The sequence below is a fragment of the Echeneis naucrates genome, chromosome 8 (genome assembly GCF_900963305.1).
Source record: "Echeneis naucrates chromosome 8, fEcheNa1.1, whole genome shotgun sequence".
NCBI lineage: Eukaryota > Metazoa > Chordata > Actinopteri > Carangiformes > Echeneidae > Echeneis > Echeneis naucrates.
In genome coordinates this window covers 6,628,194-6,650,567 of record NC_042518.1, presented here as the reverse complement: position 1 = coordinate 6,650,567, position 22,374 = coordinate 6,628,194, and the positions used below count along the sequence as shown (strand labels likewise).

The following is a 22,374-nucleotide window of genomic DNA, read 5'->3' as shown; positions in this document are numbered from 1 at the left end:
AGTCAGGAGGGATGCTGGAAGTGATGGGGTGAGAGCATACATGCAGGTTTATCAGCAAGATGAATGTTTTGACCTTTTCAAATTTGCATCCCTACTTTACTGCTCCCTTATTCCAAAGGGGCTCTTTAATTCACAGCATGTCGCCATGGGCACAGCAGCACACATAAACTACATTGTTGTATGTTTTATGATATTACTCATGTTTTACAACACCAATCTTAGTGTCATAGGTTTATGTGATATGTTGCATAAAATATGACTGCACCTGTTTTCACGAACTTTTTAAGACCCTATTACAATGTCATGTTACTGTTGCACATTCAGGAAACACGATCATTCATGGTATGGAACATGTCCTGTGATTGAATATCCAGAGTATAAGCCAACATGCCTAAAGATGGATCAGCATCACAATGATGTTACTGTTATAATAAATTGGACTCCTCTAATGTGGGACTGAGGTGCCACTGCTGATGCTTAGTGGTACTTCATCCACTTTGAACCATTTTTTTTCTAATCATCCTCACATTTTGTCTTTCCTGTGTACTTTGTTCTTCTCTCATTGCCTGCGCCGTCACACTTCTGTCTGTTCTACTGACAACGTCTCTGCTGGGAATATGGTCAGAGTACACAGTAAGTAGTTTTAAATTTGTCTACACCCACACACAAAAACTATCAGCTGAAATGTAAATCAGTTTGTTGAAGGGTATAGTTGACATCGAGACTAGGCACAAAATTAAATTCACTATATCAGCATATCCTTGAGAAATTTCCTGAGGGTCCCCAGAAAAAACGGCCTCATTTTATCATAGGTACAGTCATATATAACACAATGATAGAACATTTCCATTGTGGGTTCAAACACCTTCTGTCATAAATCCTGTAATAGCAGAAATCCTATGAAATGGAGGACCTTGGGACTAAATCTAATCAGGGGCCTGTCTGTGTAATTGTGTAATCTGCGTCATTTAAAGCTTCCTTGATTCACACCTCCTTTAGAGAAATAATTATCCCTGCAGTTACACAGACATTGCGATGTTTCAGGCACAACTACATCGCAAAAACAGAATTTATATAAATAAAACATTGTACGAATAGAATTCAAAGCCCATTATGCATGTCGAATAAGAGAGTTGTATAGGAACCAAACTGCTGGAACACACAAGCTTAAAAAGCTGTTTCCTGTTAAGATGTGGTTTAAGTGTGACAGTTATAATTAGATTTAGACCGGGTCGGGTATGCAGCCGCGATGGTTCAAGTGAGGGTAAGGGGGCAGAAAATGTTTTATATTACTGATGGAAACTGAAACTTAATCTTCACTTGGATTTGGTCATTTGCTGTTGTTGTTTTTCCTTTCTATTTTATTTTACTTATTTTGTGATGTACATAATTATGGAAGAAGACTAACACTATGGTTTCTGCAAAAAGAAAATGCAAGCAAAACCTACACACAACTGTTGATAAATGCTCTCTTTGCTTCTGAAATGAGGGCTGCATCAATTAGTCAATTTTATTTGACTGAAAAAGAGAAAAAAACAAACAAACAAAAAAACACAACAACAAACAAACAGCAACTACTTTGACTTATTGTTAAGGTGATTAAAATGCCAAACGAAACAACAAGATATTAACTTGCTAAATAGTTACACAATTTTTCACTAGTTTATTATGTTTTTAGACCAAACAAGTGATCCATTTTTAATTGTCTGATAGAGACATTTATATATGTCAGCCCTATCTGAAACAAAATTAAAGTCAATTGTCTTGTTAATGATTTGCTTACAGGCATACAACTTTCCTCACCATTACAGTTTGGTTCAACTCCTCAATGCCTGCTGCACCAATTCACCTGTCAATATCTACTAATCAAAGAAATTTCCCAGTGAAGACATTAACCAATCCCGCGGCTCTCAGTGGTGTAACTGGTTTCATTGACTGTCGCTGAGAAAAGCACTAATGATTAGCTCTGGGACATCAGGGACATAGCCTGTCCACCTTATGTCTAAGGCAGCAAGGAAACATCAATGAAGCACACCTAACATAGGCAAGTAAGAGTGATCCTTTCCCCTGAGGCTGCACAGATGTATGGAACATCTGGATGTTTGAGGAAAGTCACGGCAGTTCATGTGAAAGTGAAGAAGTAACTTACTCTGACTTAACAGCCAATAGAATATGTGCTGCTGAGAATGAGACTGCTGGCAAAGCGACTCAAATCAGCCACTATCACAATGCTGAAGAGTTAATCAAAAAAATAATGAAAATCATAATATGGCCAAGCCCAGTGTCTGAAAGCAGCAATTCTTTTGATGAAGGTGAACTGCATTACAACTTTGTTAGTGGCATAACTGTTGTGGAGCTGCAGATATGCCTACAAATCCTATTCTCCAGACTTGGAAAGACCTTGTTTGTTTGTTAAAAGGCCCAATAAAAAAAATAAATAAATAAATCAATAATAAAAATAGCATTATCATAAACATTTCTTTTTGGGAAAATTAAATACAAAAACAATAATTTCAACAGCATTGCGTAATAACTTTGCATATTGCAAACACAATATGGCCAAAATAATTGCAATATGACAATTTTTGCATATCAAGCAGACATAGTATGTAATCTCATAAAACTGTGCTGCGTGTAAATGGGGGGTGGGGGGGTTCAGGCGTAAATAAAAATCTTTGACAGTCAGAGCGAGAGAGAGAGAGCAACAAACTGGGCCATGTTCTGAGGTTGCCCCTCCATCTCTTGCACATTAACTAATATTTGCCAGGGCATTTGGTTCACATGCTCATTTCTCCATCAGGATGAATTGAATTGCAATCACTTTGACAATAATCTAAGTTTTGACCTTGCACAACTATCAAATCAGCATCTGTTGTGTTTTGTGCTTTTTTGCGCTCATATTAGCATGCTGACACTCCAAACATAGCAAAGTAAGCATAATACCTGATAATCATCAGCATGTTAGCAGGTCAATGATAGCATTTAACTCAAAGCAGCAGCACTGTGTCCAAATACAACCTGCCATATCTGGCGTGACTGTGGACTCATCATCACATTTTTTAATTAGTGGCATCTGTATCAAAAGCAACACGGGAGATTCCTGGATGATAAGAACTACGATGAAGAAAAGAAAAGCTCAGTCAGTCTTCTGAGGATGACAGTATCTCATTCAATACTTCAAATCTAATGTACACACACACTTTCATTGTTCCCTAAGACTCTGGAGGCCATGAGCAGCACTGACTTACTGTACAGTAAGTACAGTTACAAGCTGCCCTTTCTTACACACACATACACATTTATTCAGAATGAGCTCCCAGCATCAAAATGTATGGCTCATTTTCCTTTGCTGAAAGGGAAAATTTAGTTGTTGTGTTGTCTCTTTTCTACTGTGCTTAACATAAACACACACACACACACACACACACACACACACACACACCAGCACAAACACACAAACAGAGATAGAAAGACTTGTGCGCCAACAGGTCCCAAAAACTGGGAGTGCTTAACTTTACTATCGTCAAACTGCTGCGTTTAAGAGATAATTAATGGCTGTCAACATGGCCAGGACCATTTGTAGTGCTGCTTGTGAAGAAAAGAGGCATGTAAATAAACACAATGACAGAATAATAACTGTTTGGATGATGAGACACAGAAGTCGAGACTCAGTTCGTCTCACATCACCGATGGATCAGTTAAGAGAAATCTACCTGAGTGATGTGATCTGGTCTAAACTAATGTCAAGCAATGAAATTATGTATCACTCCATATCAATTTCTTACTGCCTCATCTCTTCCAGTGCTCCTTCCTGCCCAAGTTTTCCATCCATATAGAGACTAAATACGAGAACAACAAAGGGAACAATGATAATGTGAGTACAGCTAAATGTTGTGTGGTTGGGATTGTGTGTTTTGTGTCCCTGGAAAGAAAGAAAAGCTCACTGTGTGGTTGCAAGTCTCCTGTCCAGACCTTTAAGTCTCTTTTACTGCTTCATCGCTTTCCCTGTTATATTCTAAGCAATCTTGTAGCTTCAAAGCCTTAAAATCAGAACTGATGAAGTTATTTCTGTAGACTTTGACATTATTACTATACATTCTTGTCATGAGTGGGCCTTGATAAAAAAAATTACCTTTTTCTTTCTTACAAACCTGAAACTTCTGATCTTTCCATCAAAACTTTAATTTCACTACACAGGAGGTCATTATGGAAAGTTAAAAAAAAAAAAAAAATCAATGGCAATAACCACAACAGGATCAAACATTTAACCACCCGTCCTGGTTCTGTGATTAAGTATCCATTAACAGTTAAAAGTCAGACTGACTTTCGGTTCAGTTCATATTAATGGCACAAAAGCTTTTCATTATTTTCAAAAATCAGCACAGGCACATACTAGATCATTAATTATAATAACAGGCATGGCAAAAGGGGATTTGAACATAACAAAGCAACATGAACATGACATGGTAGTCCTGGTTTTTGTTGAGTTTTCATCACTGTTAGTGGCCCTTTGCTTGTTCTCCACCTCTCTCCTTCAGTACCACTCAACACTGATCAGCAGCAGGGGCAAATCTGATGGTTATGCAACTCAGCCTGGAGCCATGAGGCAGCTGAGGACAAAGAGCTGCAGCTCCTCGTAGTGGTGGCTGAGGGGAGCTGCAGATACACTCACAGATGGATCGTGATTCCACGACTGAACTGAAGTGCATTTCTACAGCTATTCGTTTTCTTCCTTTCATCTTCTCCCTCATCTCTTTTAATGACATCTTATTGCCCAAACTCTACTCCTGTTTAACATTTCATACAGTAAATACATCACTCTCTGTGACACATGACATGTTCTAACAGGAGCAGAGAGTTGGATGCCACTGCTTTTCTGTTCCTGTGTGAGTCACATGAGAAGAAATCACTGACCACAGCGTGACAGGTTGTTTGAGGCACATTCATCCTCACAGTTCGTTTGGTGTTGTGTTGAGGATGAAACTGAAATAAAAAGGTAGCTGCTCATCATGTCATCTATGTGCCACCGCTGTCAGACGCCATAACGTCTTTGAACCTCTGGTTTCCGTTGTATTATGAGTCATGATTTTCTTTCACCCTTCAGAGTCAAGTGAGTCTTATCGGCTTCAGTTTTTGAGCTTTTCTCTCTGCTGCATCATCAAGTGACAGGGGGAAATAACAACACATCATCCTACAGCATCTGTCAACCCTTGAAGTACATTATTGATTTACAAGTCCTCGTCTCACACCAAACTACTCCCATCTTCCTCAGATATTTGGCAGTGAGCCCAGAGATGAGGAAACAGAGGTGTGCTTCGTGGACATCGGCTATGATGAGATCCCAGAGCGCCACTACAAGAAGTCAGAGGTGGGGCTGGACAGGTCACTGACCTCAACACCGTTCACATTTGTATGCATGTGTGCTGAGTGAACAGATCTATGCACACATGAATGAGAAGGTGGAGAGTCTGCTGTCATTTATGTGTAGATAAACACAAAGGTGTGTTATCTCTCCCCAACAGTGCCACCAGCTGGCCATCTGCCCCCCCCCCACACTTGAGTGATAGAAGGGGGGATGTAATGTTTGTTTGTGAGGGAGGTAATTGGCATTAGCTTAGGTGTTGACATTTGTGTGCGTGCGTGCGTCCGTGTGTTTGTGGGTGCATTCACCAGTGTGATGGTCATAAAATGCTTAAATATTAATAATCGAAGAAAGATCACGACACCGGTGGTGTTTTGTGAAACACACACACAGACAGACACACACACACACACACACACACACACACACCTCCCACTGGGTTGTTTGGTCTCCACTCAGAACTAAGAATAGCATCTAAATGGCTTCGAGAGCCAAAAGTGGATGTCACGTGGCTGATGTAAACATCATTTGATCGGTTTTGAGCTGTCAGACTCAACGCTCAGAGATCAGTGTCAATCTGTTGGGCCAACAAGATGCACATTTTTGTTTTAAGTGCTGGGCATCTCCCCACTTTCCAAACTTTAATAAAAGATGTCAAGTAAGTAACAAATAAGGAAGCCTTTCACAGACCCAAGAGAAATGAAACAAAGAAGGCTCTCCTGAATCACAAGAAAGTAACACATGCCAACACGAAAAGGAATAAATTCCTCGAAAAGTCGAAGATCACTAGCTCCATTAGTTAAAATGTTCAAAAAGCATTAATTCCAGTGAATAATTAAAAACAAGAAAAAAAAACTGGGTCTACTACATTGAGGTCAAACGATCACACAGACTGAATTGAGTACAAGCTGCCAAGCACATGAACCTAAGACAAATGATCTCAACAGCATAGTTAATCGACAGGAAACAGTGATTAATGCATGTAAAGTTTGTGTTACTCCCACTTTATTGCCTGGCTGTAGTTTCTGTGAAGCTGGTAATGAATGTAGGTGATCCTGTGCAATGGGCAGATGGGGGAAATTATTTGTGCGTGTGTCTGAGGGATAAAAACAGGAAAGTGTTGGTTCAAGAGACTTTGATTTATTGGTCATGCAAAGCTTATTAAAAAAAAAACAAAAAAAACCAAAACAAAACAAAAAAAAAAAACGCATGAGGTCTTTCTGATGAAGAATTTATGGATGTAAATCTCTGGCCTTCTAGGACCTGCGCTATTTTACATCAAAGAAGACGAACCGAGGCTGCCTCCAGGAAGGATGGATCAACACACAGGAGCCCATCATGTGCTCCTACAAACTTGTTACCGTCAAGTTTGAGGTCTGGGGTCTGCAAACCCGTGTGGAGCAGTTTGTACATAAGGTCAGGATACAAAAGGGATCCCTTGTTTTTTTTTTTAAGTCAGAAATGTCCTTTCCTTGCTTTACTAACCTTTTTAACCCACGTCAATCGGTGTCAGTGCCAGAGGCGCATCATTTTCTGTTCTGATGATCATAAACCAAGTCAGCCTCCTACACCTGCCCTGTTCATTTTACAGACCGGCCCCCACCTCCTCTTTTTCACCTTGGCTGCCAAATGTATACTTCATACCTCCTAGTTTCTAAAGCAATTTTGCCGAGGCCTTTCAAGCATCAGTCCCTAGATTTGGTGACTGTCCGTGTCCTCTCCTTGCCCGAGGCGTGCACACACACACGCGGGGGGGGGGGGGGGGGGGGGGGTCATTACTCACATGGTAACAGTAGGAGTGACTCAAATTAATCACATTCCTCAAGGGATGAGAAGAAACATTTAGAACTTATACATGTTATAAATCTATTTTTAGCCTTGAGCCTTAACCATTTCTAATATGCACCCCATTTTCTTTAACTCCTCTCCTGCTCCTCTCTCCCTCTCTGCCTCATTGCCTCTAATTCTGCTCAGGTGATTCGAGATGTCCTGCTTTTAGGACACAGGCAGGCCTTTGCCTGGGTGGATGAGTGGATTGGTAAGTGCCTATAAGTGAGGCCTATATGAGTGGGTATCTAGTTGACTATTGGGTTTCTCCAATACTGTTGTAATCACACATGCACTACTATAACTACATTAAAGACTACGATCATCTCTGTGCTGGGTAATGAGTTTGAGCTGCTCAGTGTGAACCCACTCATTGGCTCATATTGGTTTCAACAGAGTTGTGAGAGTAGTCCAAACCAGATCGGAGACTGAGCATTATCCAAGCAATTGAGCATAAATATTTCAGGTGGCCAATGTCAAAAACATCTCTCAGCCTAAACAGCAGCTCTTTGTTACCATACCCTCAACTAAAACAACACTACCAGTGGTGTTTCCAAATCCCAACACGTTTTCATGGTTGAAATAGAAACAAATGTTGATGTTGAGTTTGGTCAAGTTTGGTTTTTTCCCTGCTCCTACTTGGAGAAGCAGAAGCTTGATGGTTCAAACTTTATCCATCAATTCAGCCAACAGTTTTAAATGTTCAAGTTGACCATTTCAACTGCTTGTCCACAAGCATTCATTTATCAATTTTAAGGACATTTTTTTTTTTTTTTAGCCATAATCAAATGCTTTTGTATTTCAGATATTTTGTTCATTTATTTCAGCTAACTGCTAGCTGGTTTCTGTAAACATTGTAAAGATCAGAATTATATTCATGTGGTAATCCTAACAACACAACAGCTTTTCCTTTTCATTGGACTTAAAAAAAAAAAACCAAACAAAAAAAAAAAAACTCAGTCTTAAAATCAGAATGATCTTGAGGCGTTTCAGTGCCTTTCCATTTTTTGGCCTCACAAACCAAACTGTTATCCTTTTCTCTCTTGTATGTCCTGCCTTGTAACACTAACCTAACCCATCCCAACAGACATGACCATGGAGGAGGTAAGGGAGTACGAGCGCACCACGCAGGAAGCCACCAACCTAAAGATTGGCTCCTTCCCCCCCACTATCTCCATCTCAGACACCCCCCTGCCATCCAGTTCCCGCAGCGGCCCTAATAGCGCCCCATCCACCCCCCTCTCAACTGAGGCACCTGAGTTCTTGTCAGTGCCAAAGGAACGACCTCGAAAGAAGTCGGCTCCAGAGACCTTGACCCTGCCGGATCCGGGCCGCAGAGATTCAATCTTCAAGCTGCCCAGCTTTTTCTCCTGGAACTCCAGTCCGCAGCCAGAATGAGAGCGGGGCGGTGCCTCCTGCGAACACCCTAAACCTGTGGATCAGCGGAGGATGCCTGCCCAGCACATCCCACAAGACCCCCTCAACCAGCTGAAGTGAAGGCAACTTTTCACGGTTGTGGTGACCCCAGCCGCCCCCTCAGCAGACTTGTCGGTGTTACAGCAAAGCCAAAAGCTCTCAGGCTACCTTAACAGGTACCGACAGGCAGTCTGATCATCGCAGCAAAAAAGCCCTTTGAGGTCTAAAGGTAGAGTGTGTCCCTTTGATAGTCTAACTAAAGCAGCTGGAGGTTTCTTCTCTCCTCAGAAAACAGACAGTCAGCTCATGTATCGGATGGTATCCCGTCTGATTAGACAGATTGAGTAAAGCATACATTCCTTAAAATATTTAATCATGCAACATCACCTTGTTTCAACCGAAAGGGTTTTGATAAGAAATACAGAGACTAGTCATTGCACATAAATGTAAATAATTCATTTTGATTCCACTCTACCTTAAAAGATCACAGTCTCTGACATTGATTACTGGAACTTGTGGTTTAACATAGCCACATGGTGGAGACAGATTATTTTTGGCCTCTGTATCAGTTCAGTATTATGGTTTTCACAGTCAAGTCTAAAGTAGTTGTGCATTTCTTGTATATACACAGTATGAACATGAAATAACCAGCAACATGTCTGAGCTTCAAAAAGAATATCATATACATTGATGTTGACTATCTTCCAGTCCTAAGAGTGTTTATTTACTATAGTGAGTTCTGTCACTAGTTGGTTTGTGTCTCTAAATGACTTATGTAACTGCATGAGTTTGAATAAAGAAGCAGCTTTTCAATATTTGTGAATTAAATGTTTTGTTATCGCTCCCTCATAGCTTATATCGTGTTTCATCTCAGTTTTTGCTTATGTGGTTTGTTGAGTTTTGCTGCTTTATTCGTATCAGCTGCATTCATTTTTGTCACACTGTCGACGGGGTTTGGATTCAGTAAAGTGTATTTAATTAAATGCTGTTGCGCTCCCAATGGCGTTTGGTGTCTTCTTTAATATCATTTATTCTAAGAGAGTGGAAATCGTGACTGGAGGGCTAATCAGTCCTTGCAAGGATAGTTAAATAAATAAATAAATAAAAAAGGTTTTTGGTATGTAAAGTAATTGCCTAACTGTGACTCCGACTCTGTTAGTCTCCGACAATGAGCACAGAAGTACAATTAACTCAGGACTCCAACACACCAGTGACTGCCTACCTTTGACATCCAGCGCTGGACAGTTTGCATCCTTCAGTCCAAGTGAAAGTTGGTGAAGTTGGAAATGCTGTCATGTATATTCCGGTGAAGACGGGACTTTCTCAGCATTTCTCTCCACATTCGGAGGTGCTCTCGCTTGGTTTCTGCTCCAGTTCGTCTTAGAAGGGTGGATCAGCTCCACCGGGACGCGACATTGCAAAAGCTGGAAGTTTGTTTACAGCTGCAGGAGAAAAGCAAGACGTTGACGGGACCCTGTATTTATCCCTATCTGAAACCGACCAATCAGCGCACCGTCTACTCCAATTGGTCGTTTTCAAATGAGGGCGGGATACGGTGGCCCTGAGAGGTCAATTCCAGACCCCTTCACCTCCACGGACTGGACCCCCAGACCCCCCGGAGTTTGAGACTGTGTTTACTGTGTCCATGTAATATAAGTTTTGTGACTGACTCCTGCTGGATGGGAAGCAAAAAAGCAGAAATTCAAACTCCCGTTTTCTGATTCTTTCCTGATCCCCTAAAGTGGAGTTGTGTGGATGTGCCACATTTCAATATAGTTCCCCATTGCTGAGCCTATTTTGTGTTTGTAAAGCTTTCATCAACTAATGTCTACAAAAACGAGCTGTTTGTCTGCCATGTTGGAAGTGAAGCATATTGCTAGTGTAAAGGTGAGGCAGCGTGTCTCTGCATGTCTTATTGTGTGAATGTCAGTAAATTTCCCTCAGGATAAATGTATCTATCATATTTATAATATCTAAGTAATATAATGTTGCACCTTGTATATGAACTGGGATGTAAATGAGAAATACAGATGGAGGTTGCTGATATACCAGTTTTCTGCTGTGGTGGTTAGCGATGTTGCCCCACAATAAGAAGAGCATGGCTTCGATTCCTGACGGTGCATGAGAACATCTCTAGGTTAATTGGTGACTGAAAATTATTGAGGCTACAGCAGTACCACTGAAAGCAGTAAATGGATGGATTTACCCAGAGACTGGACCCCCCCACCCCTCCCTGAGTCACATCATTACTCTATGATCGAAAAGACAAAACATGATCAGAATTATACTTGAGGGAGCACAAACAGACAGTAAAAGTTTTTATTTGAAAACGTTTCTTTTAAAAATAATGACCTGACAGACACAATTCTGGACACAGACACATGAGCACAAGCTCTTATTTATGTAGCAGTGCATTTGGCCTTTCCTCATGAGAGTGCTTGAGTTCTCCACAATACAGAATATAGCAAATATTAAGTCTTTGCACATTACCACCACGCAACGACAAAGAGTTCTTTGCTTGAGTCTCACTTCCCAATTTAATGACTGAATGTCAAGAAATTGTGAGTCAATAGTGGCAAAAGCTTCAAATGTGCAAATAAAAAAAAATGTTAATATAACATTAACTATATTTTCTGACAATAAGTATAGTTACAACGTAAAAACACACAAAATAATCATAAATACATTTAAAATGAATTAAATGTTTATACAACAGCAGGGTAAGAACACAGGGTAAGTATAATAAAATGGTGTTTTCCTACATTTATATGTAAACATAATAAAGTCACCACCAGAGATAGACCCAGCTGATCGATTTAAGTGCAAAGAACAAGGCATCTGTGTGTTTCTGGTGTGCGTTATCATGCCATTGTTCCTTTTTTTTTTTTTTTTTTTTACCCTTTCTACAGGTCTTTGGTGAGGTCTTTGATTGTCTGAGTCTCCTTGAGGTTACACATGGCATTGAGGAAAAATTCATACCAAAAAAAAGTGAAGCCTGTTGACAGTGCTGCCTTCACGAGGCTCGGCGAGAGGCCTTTAAAGAAACCTGGGACACCCTCCTCTTTGGCTATCCGAAGCATGCAGTCGCCCAGGCCGCTGTAACTCCGCACCTCCACATCAGACAGAGGAGATAAAGATTAGACATCAGACTGAGAATATACACTAAAAAAAGTGAAAGACACAGTGGGAGAGCTTACCTGTCCAAAGTGAACTCTGGCTGTCTCAAAGCCCCCCACCTGCAGTCTCTTCTTGAAGAGGTCAAAGGGATATGTGATTGTTTTGCTGATTATACCCGCTCCACTGCCACAAACCAGACTCTTCAGGTTTCCTATGAGAGAAGATCCAGAAAGTCAGAGAACCTCAAGCTGTGAAGACTGCATATGCGCTCTGATGTGCAGGACTAGAGGCCTTGGCCTTACTGACCTCCTGCGTTGCCAGTTTTGGGCGGAGGAGCTAACAAGTTTTTGAAGACATTGTAGAAGAAGAACTGCAACCCAGCGTAAGGAAAAACGGCCATTAGTGTTGGAGAAAGGCCGCGGTAAAAAGTCAGTACACCCTCTGAGCTGTACATGGTAGATATACCATGTCGCAGGTTCCTGTACACCTGAGAACACAAATGGAGCACAACCCATTATATAATGGGCAGTACTATATTTTCCCATTAAAACCAGCAGTACATGATAATAATTAATTCAACTGATGTTCTCCAGACACATGTAATAACATTAAACTGATGGATTTCTTCATTAAAGTTTATTCAGAGACAGCCTTCTGGGCACTCCTGTGTGTTTTTTGTAAATGAATTAAATGCTTTTTAATACGCATTAAGAAGAAAATTGATAAGCATTAAATCTAATCGTAAGTTGTAAGTTAAGCTTTTCATGGACAACACAGATAACACTGACAGCTGCACTATATCAACTGTGGCACATTGTACCTTAGGTTCTCCTTGTGCTGCGAAGCGTGTGCGCAGCGTGTCCAATGGCTGACACGCCACTGTAGCAGAGCAGGCAGCCAAGCCGCCACATACAAAGTGAACTCCTGCAGTCTGGCTGTCATACTGCGTCGAAGTATGGACCAACTCTGTCAGAAAATGAAAACTGGCAAACTGCAAAGCACACAAGAACAAGTAAGTAATTCCTGTTTTAATAGTGGTGATTGTGTTAACAGGACAGTTTGCCAGCTCTACCTGGACAGCCCCGAAGCCAATGGAGAGGAGCTGTGCCGGGATGTGGCCCTTCCAGAAAGCAGGGACCCCCTCCTCCACATAGATGCAACGAACTGCCTGAAATAGCCCCCAGTACTTTCCCTCTGACCTCTTTGAAGATACATGCTCAATCTGAAGCTGTTGGAGAAGAGAAATAGCATACAGAGTTGTCACAACATTTAACCTGTCCACAGTGGTGTTGCCAATGACTTCACCATCAAAGAAAACATTTATTAAAGTAGACTGTTGCTATTTTTGTGGATCGTAAAACAATCAACTACTGATGATAGATATGCTTTAAATATACAATATAAGCTATGTGTGCTTTTCATATATCATCATGAAACTTTTCAATATTGCCAAAACCTGCATTTTCCATGTACATTTTTAACAGTCTAGAACATAACTGCTATGTAGCAATCATCATTATCATCCACTGTAGTCTATTGAGTTTAAACTAAATATTAATTCTAATTATTGCATCTGGTCACAGATGATGATGCACTGCACTACTCTTGGTTTCGTTCAAAGTCGACTTAAAACCCCCACTTAGCACTGTCCTGCAGAGGTGAGCTCTAACTACTGCACAGATAAAGTGTACAGCCATGCTGTTACCTGAAATCTGATTTTAAGGACGTCAAAGGGGCTGATGAGGGCTCGTGTGACCATCCCAGCAGCTGAGCCAGCTATAGCCGCCTCCTTTGGGGACAGTGTTGCTCCTTGAGCCCCAGGATCATAGCCCACCATGTCTCCCGAGCGTCAAAGTCCTGTTAACACTGTAGACAGACAATTCATCACTTTGTAATGCTAACTGAAGCTTTTATTTAATGGGAAAACACTGACATAGTCAGGCATACAGATTAAGACTGAAATGGTGGATCAGTTTTCACGTTTTAATTACTCCAGTAATTTGAGACATGTTTTAATGAAAAAGAGGAATAAGAGCAGTGCAACAGTAGTCGATAAATTAAAGTCCTGCATTTAGATCTCAGAAATTGTACATATGATGCACATTGATCCCTTCCAGAGTATTAAATGATCATATATATATATAATTTAACAGTTATCTAATGCATGAACTGGCACATCTTCCTTTATGAAGGTTACAGATACTGACCCGATAACACCAGAAGAAATATCCAGATGTTAATCTAACTGTCTGGACCACAAAATGACATGTTGTAATGTCCTTAAGGAGCTGCTACAGGATGCAGGGGTTATTCTGACAGAGAGGTGAAACAGCGGATGACTGTGTACTCTCACACAGACCCACACTGACAAACACTCACCGTGTTGTAGAAGTGCGTCATAAATACAACAACACAACGTGGCTGGACCCAGACGAACAAAACCCAAAGTTATCAGGACAAACTCGCACTTCTGTCGCGCGCCATGTTGCGCCGATAATACTTCCGGGTTTACAGTGAAAATACCGCCGTCAAAGAACAAATTTCTCTAAGTGATAGTAATCTGCATCACCACAGACAGTCTGTTTTATAATCGCTTCACACACACACACACACACACACACACACACACACACACACACACACGGCTGTCACATTTTAAGCAGTGAAGCCCAATGACAGTTGAAAGTCAGGGATGTGCAGACAAAATGCACGGTGTATTACAGGAGTGAAGAAAAACAAAGCAGCAAATTGTGAATGAATGCGTTTCGTCGATGAAGAAATTAAAAAATAAGTTTTCAAAAAAAATATTTTGTCTATGGGTTGTTTACATTGTACTTCACGATTACATCATTAAGAACAGCTTCACAGATACAACTTTTAGAAGTCTAAATGAATGAGATTTTGGATGCTTGCTTTTTTTCGTGGAAGTGTTGCTAATGGCGGTGGGCGGTAGATAGCCATCTTGGCCTCACACTTCGTCTTTGAAAGGCAACGTCGAGTAAAGTCTGCGTCCATCCGACAGAAAGCTCAAATGTGGAGATTTGGCGTTAAATAGGTAACATTTTCCGCATTATTATCGAAATTCTTGACGGCCTTTCTTCTTGCTTCCCGTTTGTTCCTTTATTTTTATTGCTTTTGTTGTACTCGGCTGTAAAATGAACTGCTTTGGGTTAAAACTTGGCGCTAACTCGGTCGTTTTTCGGGAAGCTCACAGTTCGTTTAATTCACTTTTAGTTAAAGGTTTAAGATTTACTGTTGTGTTGAAAACAACACACACTTACCCGTGCCAACGTTTCCCACCCATTCCCTCGTTAACCCGACGATAAGACAACATAACGACACCCGTGTTGATGTTTAGCTAACGGTAACGCTACCTGGAGTTAGCCTTAGTTAGCTGGCTGTATTGAGAAAGTGTTGTTATGAATGTGTTGCTTGTGACGAACAACGCTTTGCTCTGTGTTATACATGAGGACCAGCTGCAGCCTTTGGTTTGGGGTATTGTAACCTTTTCGATGGCCTCAGTTGGCCCGTGTAATCCCTCCCGTCCCTCAGTGAATGAGCTGCGGGGAGCCAGTCTGATGACAGTACAGGATTTTGTGGTTATTGTTGTCCCTCAAATTTCCCTCTGGTCTCTGTCTGTGATGCATTCAATGTCCAGACTCAAAACAAACACCTGTCTGTGACTGCCAAAGCACACCTGGCAAACACCTCTTAAATGTTTCATTGTTTACATAATGCAAAAATGTCATCACATCTTCTCTTGTTGACAGCTCTCAGGTTGGAATTTGTGCCACTATAATGGAAAGCTCCACTGAAGACTACAGGATCCAGTCATTTGACCTGGACACCCAGGTTTTGCTTAAAACAGCCTTGAAAGGTCAGCATCTCATGTGTGGAGGAAGAACATCTCCAACAGTATTGTCATGTGTGTAACTCAAGTTTTGTTCCTTATAGATCCAGGCTCGGTAAATCTGGAGAAGGTTTCCAACGTCATTGTGGATCAGTCTTTGAAGGACCAGGTGTTTAGCAAAGAGGCGGGACGGATCTGCTACACCATTGTTCAGGTCTGTGCTTTCAGTTTGAAGTGCTGGTTTTCCAACACTGTTTAAAAGTAACTATTGTCCAAGTTAGTTTGTTGATATATATTTGGACAAAGTGTGCTGTAGAGGGTGGAGGAAGTAAGAAACTAGAACAGGAGTAACTTCTAATTAGGCCTGGTGATCCATATTCTTAAGCTTGTTATGCAAAAGGAAAGGCTTTTAAGCCATCTTACCTGAACCACTATGTCTTTCTCTACCAAACCGTGCAGGCTGAGGCCAAGCAGAGCAACGGAAACGTGTTCAGGAGAAACTTACTGAACCGACTCCAGCAGGAGTTTAAGGGCCGTGAGGAGACAAGGGGTCGCTCCCTGCAAGAATGGGTGTGCTATGTCACATTCATCTGTAACATCTTTGACTACCTCAAAGTAAGAGCCTGCGAGAGCTTTGCTGTTGTTTTCTGTGAAGATATTTTAGAGATGTTGTCATTCCCATGCAGGGGAGAGCTGTGAAGTTACCCTGGGATCAATATGTCTGTGAAGTGATTTGTGTGTGTATTCGGGGTCAGCTTCGTGATTTCCAATGTTCATCATTGCTTCATCTTTGAAACCATGCTTGTAAAGAAAACAGTTAGTATGCAGGGCTTGAAATACGAAAGATCAAAATAAAAAAAAAAAACAAACCTGTTGATGCGTGATATTGTCAGGTTCGAGCAGTCAATTGAGTTCACCTATTAACAGAATGAGAGTAACGCAAGCTTTCCCTCCCAACCAAACTAACATCAGCTAATGGGTGGACATTAACAAAGTAAATGTACTTGAGTACTGTACTTAAGTACAGTTTTTGAGTATCTGTACTTTACTTGAGTATTATTTTGGGGGATACTTTTACTTTCACTTCACTACATTTGAAGGACAAATATTGTACTTTTTACTCCACTACATTTCTATTGATGCTCTCCTTACTACCTACTTTTGCGCTAGTCTAACATTACTCGTTCATTGTTTTTAATTGTAATTATTTTTGTAACACACACACCTCTGTGCGTGTCCCAGGTAATAATGTGGCCATGATGTATAATACTCATCCTACCTGGATTATTTCTCCATAACAATCCGGTCATTCTACATTATACATCGTGGCCATATTATTACCTGGAACACGCACACCTCTTGCATTCAGATGAGCGTGCATTAGCTTGTAGCCAGTGGATGTCTTCTGTGGACATCACTTACAACATGGTCCAACTCCTCATCACTCACAGCTGAATACAGGTCTGTCTTTCTGCACACACACTAAATAAACATTAACAATGAGTAATGTCCTGGTCCCTGTGTGTTGTTGTGTCTGAAGTGATGGAGTACTTCTTCTAAAGTTGTGGCCAATCTTTGTCGGAAAGTGCGGAAATAACGTCTTAAACGCCCCCCCCACATTCTTTTTTTTGTTCTGTTTTTCTTGGTCCATATTCTCTGGTCTAGTCTGCACATGTTTTAGCATCCAGCAAACGATGGCAATATGCCAAACTTATTTTTTTTTTTCTCCACCGAGTTGACCTGTTTGTGAACACACTTGAACACAAGTTGGACATTTCCGCATTGTTATACAGAGTTCTCGGTTCCGAGCATCCAAGCTGGTGTTTTTTTTTGTTGTTGTTTTTGTTTTTTTTGGGGGTTTTTTTTCCATTAAAGTCACTGTTGGAGATGATGGAAAGTAAGTTTATGAAGTTACTATTGCACCTCCCCCCAAAAAAAATCAGGCTCAAGATTTTTTTCTTACTTTAAGCCAAGAGTTATGTCATCAACAGGAGTCCCACTCAAGTTTCATCCTTTATAATGGGCGTTGTTTAGAACTGGTTCAGTTTACCTAGGTCAGTTTGTTTTTTTTTTTGACAACCAATGCTCATTCTTTACTTGTGTGAGTAATAAATTATAGATAAGGGTCTAATGTAGCTGCTTCAATCATTTCAACATTTTTAACGCTCTGTGTCTTGATATTTAGGTGAACAACATGCCAATGGTGGCCCTGGTCCATCCTGTATATGACTGTCTGATAAGGTTGGCCCAGGCGGATGCGCTAATGAATGAGGAAGAGGTGAGCATGTGTGCGAGGTTACTTCTCCTTCTGTTATCTTTTTTTTTTTTTTTTTTTTAGATATAAATTCTAATAAAATCATGTCTTGTATATAGTATGTTGTACCATGCATTAAGCAAAAATCCAACCCATCTGAGAGGTTTCCAGTGGAGCATTGCTGCAAACAAACAAAAATCTTTTCGTTTCAATACTAAATGCATTAAAAGTTATTGAGGTCTAACAAAGTGCCATGTGTTTCTTAAGCAAGCAAATTTGATTTCTCTTTAAAACACAAAGTTGATAATAACATGTCCAATTATAAACCTCCCAAAAAAAAAAAAAAGATTAAGTAATAAGTGTTTTTATGGTGTTTGTGATCAAATCAATTATGCCCTTTTGAAAATGTCTGATATCCCAGAATTTACTGATATTTTTTCCCTTTCCATCACAGTCAGACCATTGAAGCAGTAAACAGATGGAATCTGATTGGTTTTCCTATCTGCTTTCCAATCACTGATTGATGCTTGAGCATGTAGAAGAATAACCTGAAACCTTGTTCATTCTTTTACAACGAAAGAATGTAGTCTCTGTTCATGATGGTGTTTATGCTATAAATGTTAGTAAGGACCTTAGCAGGAATACATTTTGTAAATGCATTTTTTGTTACTTACTTTCTTTTAAAAAAAATCATCCAATTTCAAACCGGAATGTGTCCTCCCTCCAGGTGGACTGCCTGGTGCTGCAGTTGCATCGCATTGGAGAACAGCTGGAGAAGGTGAACAGCCAGCGGATGGACGAGTTGTTCTTCCTGCTGCGGGACAGCTTCCTGCTCCAGGAGGGCCTTAGCTCCATGGCCCGCCTGCTGCTGCTGGAGATCCTGGAGTTCAGGGCCGGAGGTTGGATGCTCAGCAGCACCGCCCACAAGTACTACTACAGCGAAATAGCAGACTAGGGTGCAACGACATGGGTGCAAAAACTGTTTGGTACCTGCAATAGGAAACTTTCAAGCACCTTGGACACCTACTTCGTCACCAGTGAGTCGAAAACCAGCAGCTTCAAGATAGACAGCGATGTCTTCTAGGTCATCTGAAGGGTTTCTGAAGATGGTGGTTCATAAAGTTTGATTTTTGCTGGATTAATCCCTGCATTTGATGATATTACTGCGATGTGCCGTGGATGTGGAACGTGCAATAGTTCAGAAGGACCTGAGTTCACTTTACAAGGTTTAGCTACATTGAGGACCTCTTTGTTTTAAGAAATTTGTTTCAATGTTTTATTACAGTTGGAGAAGCTGTAAATCTTTTTATCTGTATTTTCAGCATTCCGGTTTTGAGAAAAAAAATGTAACTTATTTTTTAATTTAAAGGTGTTGGAAAAGACATTCCAGCCAGATACAAGCTGATTTTGTCTTTGCTTTACCTTTAATTGTTATGTGACCAATTTTTTAGTTCATTGAGGATAAATATTTAGTTCAAGATTGTAGAATTGAGTTTTACAAGAGTGTTGAGTTGCAGTTCAGAGGAAATTTCTGCCTAATTTTTTTCTGTGGGATTCCCACAGGATTGTTTCTTTGCCATTTGAAGTGAAGCTCAGATAAAATATTTCAGGGATTTTTTTTTACTTCCTTTTTTTGTCACATTTGAACTTCTAAATAAAAGACCAAAAGTTTAGTTACATTTAATATAGGAAATTTTTCTACAACCGGTCAGTTAGTGAATTGATTTCTGAATTCATGAGTTTGATTTGTTCAACAATCGTGCCAATGTAACACGCACAGGATCTTTTGATACAGCTGACTTTACAGAGCTTAAGGTCTTAATTTGAAGTCAAAGTGCAAAAAGATTTGTTTTTAGCCTCCATTCACATATACACTTTCATTTGAGGATTATACAAACAAGTATTTAGCATTGAAATTGAAGTTCCACCAGCACTCCAAACACAATGTAGCTTAAGTTTCACGTTGGAGCTTGCTGTTACCTTTGTTTGTTTATTTCATTTAGAGCTGTAAAGTTTTATAACCAAAGCTGTGCCTTGCAATTGGACAGCTACAAGCATAGGACAACATGAGATTAAAATATTATCTCTTTGAAATTACATGATTTTGAAGACCTGTAGTTGTACAATGTAAGTAAGAAAGGCTTAATATAAAACTTGTATTCACTGCAGAAGACAAATCGGCCAAATGCGGTGAATTGCTAGAAAGAACCAACTAATTAACATTAACCATGGAAAGCTGTCAGAATGTCTGAAATTTTCTATTTCCTTCAAAATTCCTCTAATTGGATTTGAAAACTCAGATTTTGGCATTTTTCGCCACGCTCAGACCAGAAGAGTTCAGGTGTTGACTGCAGTATGCATTTTTGTTTTCTTACAGTGTTGCTACATTTCACGCAATTCCATTTTTTATGGTTGTGTTGTACATTTAATGCAACTGTATTTGTTCTAATAAATCTCTGGAAGTTTTTCATTGATTCAGTGTGTTTATTCTGTTTCAATTTACATTTAAATTGTACATGATAAAAAGTGGCATTAAGTCAGTTTGCACACATTTCAATGCAACAGCACTTTTTACAGCATAGTCCATCCACCAGTGGACATTCATGTTGTTTACTATTTACATTTTCACTTTGAGGGTCACAATATGTCAGTGAATTGTCCACGACCAGCACAGCATCTGTCCAGTCAGTCTAACTGAGGTCGTTTGAATTGAAAATAATTCAGTCCAGAAAAGTTTCTTTCTACCACCAACGGTAGTGGGCATACGCTCTGTTGGATTCAGCCATCTTGTGCAATTCATGCTTTTTCTTTATAACGTTGCCCTCCCTGATGGAGGCTGCCAATAGCTCCTGGGAGAGTTTTTCATACATATGCGTGCGCCTGTGTTTGTTGTTCCTACACTCCATGATCAACCACTTCATGGCAAGGAAGCGGCGTCGGTTTTCACTGAGAGGGATGGGTACCTGGAAGCAGATTAGAGTTAGACTTCTGTTACTTTTTGTTGTCATATGTTTGTGCAAAACATCTTAAGTGACATGTCACTGACCTGATAGTACTTTCCACCTTTCTGTATGCTGGCCAGCCCGACCACAGGTTTACAGTTCTCCAGAGCCTGGTGAAAGATGGCGTAGGGGTTGCACTCAATCTCATCCTTTTTCCCCTCAGGAGCTTTGTGGTATTTCTCCACCTGTTTCCTCTTTATATTTTCCAGAGTCTGAAAAAAGAGAGCAGTAATTAGTGTAGTATACTATGAAACTGGTATCAAACCGTTAGCCACATTTAAGAGTGGATAATGTCAAGGTTTGTTTTTACTTGTGTCAGGATGTCTCTGGCCAGGATCTTGTTTCCATCTTTCATCATCATGTTGATGAATTTACTAAAAAACAATGACATGAATAATCAGCTCGGACTAGGTTCCATGACTGATGCCCTGGGGCCTGAGAGCTGTTTTACCTGAGGACTGGGTCATTGAAGACAGAGCTGGTGACTCCACTGGTTGCTGCTTTGATGGGCCTCAGCACTTTGAGCTGCTGCTGCTCTTTCTCCTCAGCGGTCAGCTCTGCTTCTGGTCTTCTGTAGACCTCCTTCTTCACCTCTGGTTCCAAATAGTACGGGTTATACCTGCTCCATCTTACCAGGAACACTCTGCAGACGAGGGACAAAAAAATAAGTTTCAAGAATATGCAGTTGGCAAAAAAAAATAATAATAATAATAAAAATCAACCACAGCTTTGGCTCAAATGTAATGACCCCTTGGTCTCTAGAGGCATGTGAAAGTCATTTTGTACTGTTTTGCGACATTTTATAGCGCTTTCAATGAACAGTAAAGAGCTGCAACGAGTACGCCATTGGCAGAAAACTTGTGACGACTACTTTGATAATCATCCAATTAGTTTAGTCGTGTAATATTGCACATTAAATGTGAAAATGAGAAAGTCTCTGCTGTTCATATTACAAAAAGGAATATTTATGAGACGAAATTTCGACAAGATAAAAAGATGTGAGGAAGTGGCATTGGGCTAACAAACTAATAAACATTAATCGAGGAAATAATAAGCTTGTATTTTGATGAACCGCAAAAGAGTAGAGTTAAGTCTAAAAGACTGATTAGCGCGGCACTTCTCACATTAAATCAACAATGTAGATATTAGGTTTCTGGGTGAACATTGTAAAATTATCTGGAACCACAAGGTGTTAAAGCAATGAATGACAAAAAATAAAACGTTTGTAACATGACAACACAAAGCAGATAGTTCATAGTCGTTCATTATCCTTAAACGTATTGATTATCTTTATGGAAGGGATCTTTACCTCGGTGTCCACGGTTTTAATAATCCTGACAAGGTGGCCGCCATCTTCGCAATGTGAGCGTCAGGAAGGACTCCGGCATAGTATCTCCTACAGATGCCTGAAAATAATAATAATAAAAAAAAAGGGGAATAGCTTTCTTGAAACAGTTTTTCATTCTATGTATTTTAATCTAAATATATATTCTACTTTTATTTTTTCCATCTTTTATTTACAGTGCATTATTTTGTTAATAATTTC

At 40.2% G+C, this 22,374-nt stretch overlaps 4 protein-coding genes across 5 annotated transcripts in view; 2 read left to right on the top strand and 2 right to left on the bottom strand.

The window, feature by feature from the left end:
- pitpnc1a (phosphatidylinositol transfer protein cytoplasmic 1a) overlaps window positions 1–9,551 on the top strand; it is a 29,753-nt gene extending 20,202 nt beyond the window's left edge. For both annotated transcript variants that reach the window (XM_029508769.1, XM_029508770.1), the window contains exons 4-9: window positions 626–633; window positions 3,803–3,874; window positions 5,273–5,368; window positions 6,623–6,778; window positions 7,337–7,400; window positions 8,277–9,551. In XM_029508769.1, coding sequence (XP_029364629.1) covers window positions 626–633; window positions 3,803–3,874; window positions 5,273–5,368; window positions 6,623–6,778; window positions 7,337–7,400; window positions 8,277–8,587 — 707 coding nt within the window. In that variant the 3' untranslated portion in view covers window positions 8,588–9,551. The remainder of the gene's footprint in view (window positions 1–625; window positions 634–3,802; window positions 3,875–5,272; window positions 5,369–6,622; window positions 6,779–7,336; window positions 7,401–8,276) is intronic.
- A 1,359-nt stretch (window positions 9,552–10,910) lies between these two features.
- slc25a19 (solute carrier family 25 member 19) lies at window positions 10,911–14,222 on the bottom strand. The gene is given in 8 exon segments (XM_029508990.1): window positions 10,911–11,541; window positions 11,543–11,715; window positions 11,803–11,933; window positions 12,029–12,209; window positions 12,543–12,713; window positions 12,795–12,950; window positions 13,428–13,588; window positions 14,102–14,222. Coding segments are annotated over 7 exon segments (1,095 nt in total). The 5' UTR covers window positions 13,560–13,588; window positions 14,102–14,222; the 3' UTR covers window positions 10,911–11,390.
- A 456-nt stretch (window positions 14,223–14,678) lies between these two features.
- mif4gdb (MIF4G domain containing b) lies at window positions 14,679–20,300 on the top strand. The gene is made up of 6 exons (XM_029508062.1): window positions 14,679–14,777; window positions 15,493–15,599; window positions 15,677–15,786; window positions 16,032–16,187; window positions 17,758–17,850; window positions 18,554–20,300. The coding sequence occupies exons 2-6, from the start codon at window positions 15,521–15,523 to the stop codon at window positions 18,779–18,781; spliced, it is 666 nt and encodes a 221-aa protein (XP_029363922.1). The 5' UTR covers window positions 14,679–14,777; window positions 15,493–15,520; the 3' UTR covers window positions 18,782–20,300.
- Window positions 20,292–22,181, bottom strand: mrps7 (mitochondrial ribosomal protein S7). The gene is made up of 5 exons (XM_029508061.1): window positions 22,138–22,181; window positions 21,280–21,471; window positions 21,139–21,202; window positions 20,873–21,040; window positions 20,292–20,789 (listed from the first exon to the last, which is right to left on the bottom strand). Exons 1-5 carry the CDS (start codon window positions 22,179–22,181, stop codon window positions 20,568–20,570), a joined length of 690 nt encoding a protein of 229 aa, XP_029363921.1. The 3' UTR covers window positions 20,292–20,567.
- Between the last annotated feature and the right edge of the window lie 193 nt (window positions 22,182–22,374).

What these genes read in the sequence shown, in the direction of transcription:
- mrps7 (XM_029508061.1), bottom strand. Translation starts at nt 22,181, where the DNA reads ATGGCGGCCACCTTGTCAGGATTATTAAAACCGTGGACACCGAG. An exon ending in TTAAAACCGTGGACACCGAG is followed by an intron (nt 21,472 to 22,137) that starts GTAAAGATCCCT and finishes CCTCGTCTGCAG; the next exon opens with AGTGTTCCTGGTAAGATGGA. An exon ending in AAGGTGGAAAGTACTATCAG is followed by an intron (nt 20,790 to 20,872) that starts GTCAGTGACATG and finishes ATCTGCTTCCAG; the next exon opens with GTACCCATCCCTCTCAGTGA.
- mif4gdb (XM_029508062.1), top strand. Translation starts at nt 15,521, where the DNA reads ATGGAAAGCTCCACTGAAGACTACAGGATCCAGTCATTTGACCTGGAC. An exon ending in TCTGCTACACCATTGTTCAG is followed by an intron (nt 15,787 to 16,031) that starts GTCTGTGCTTTC and finishes CAAACCGTGCAG; the next exon opens with GCTGAGGCCAAGCAGAGCAA. An exon ending in ACATCTTTGACTACCTCAAA is followed by an intron (nt 16,188 to 17,757) that starts GTAAGAGCCTGC and finishes CTTGATATTTAG; the next exon opens with GTGAACAACATGCCAATGGT.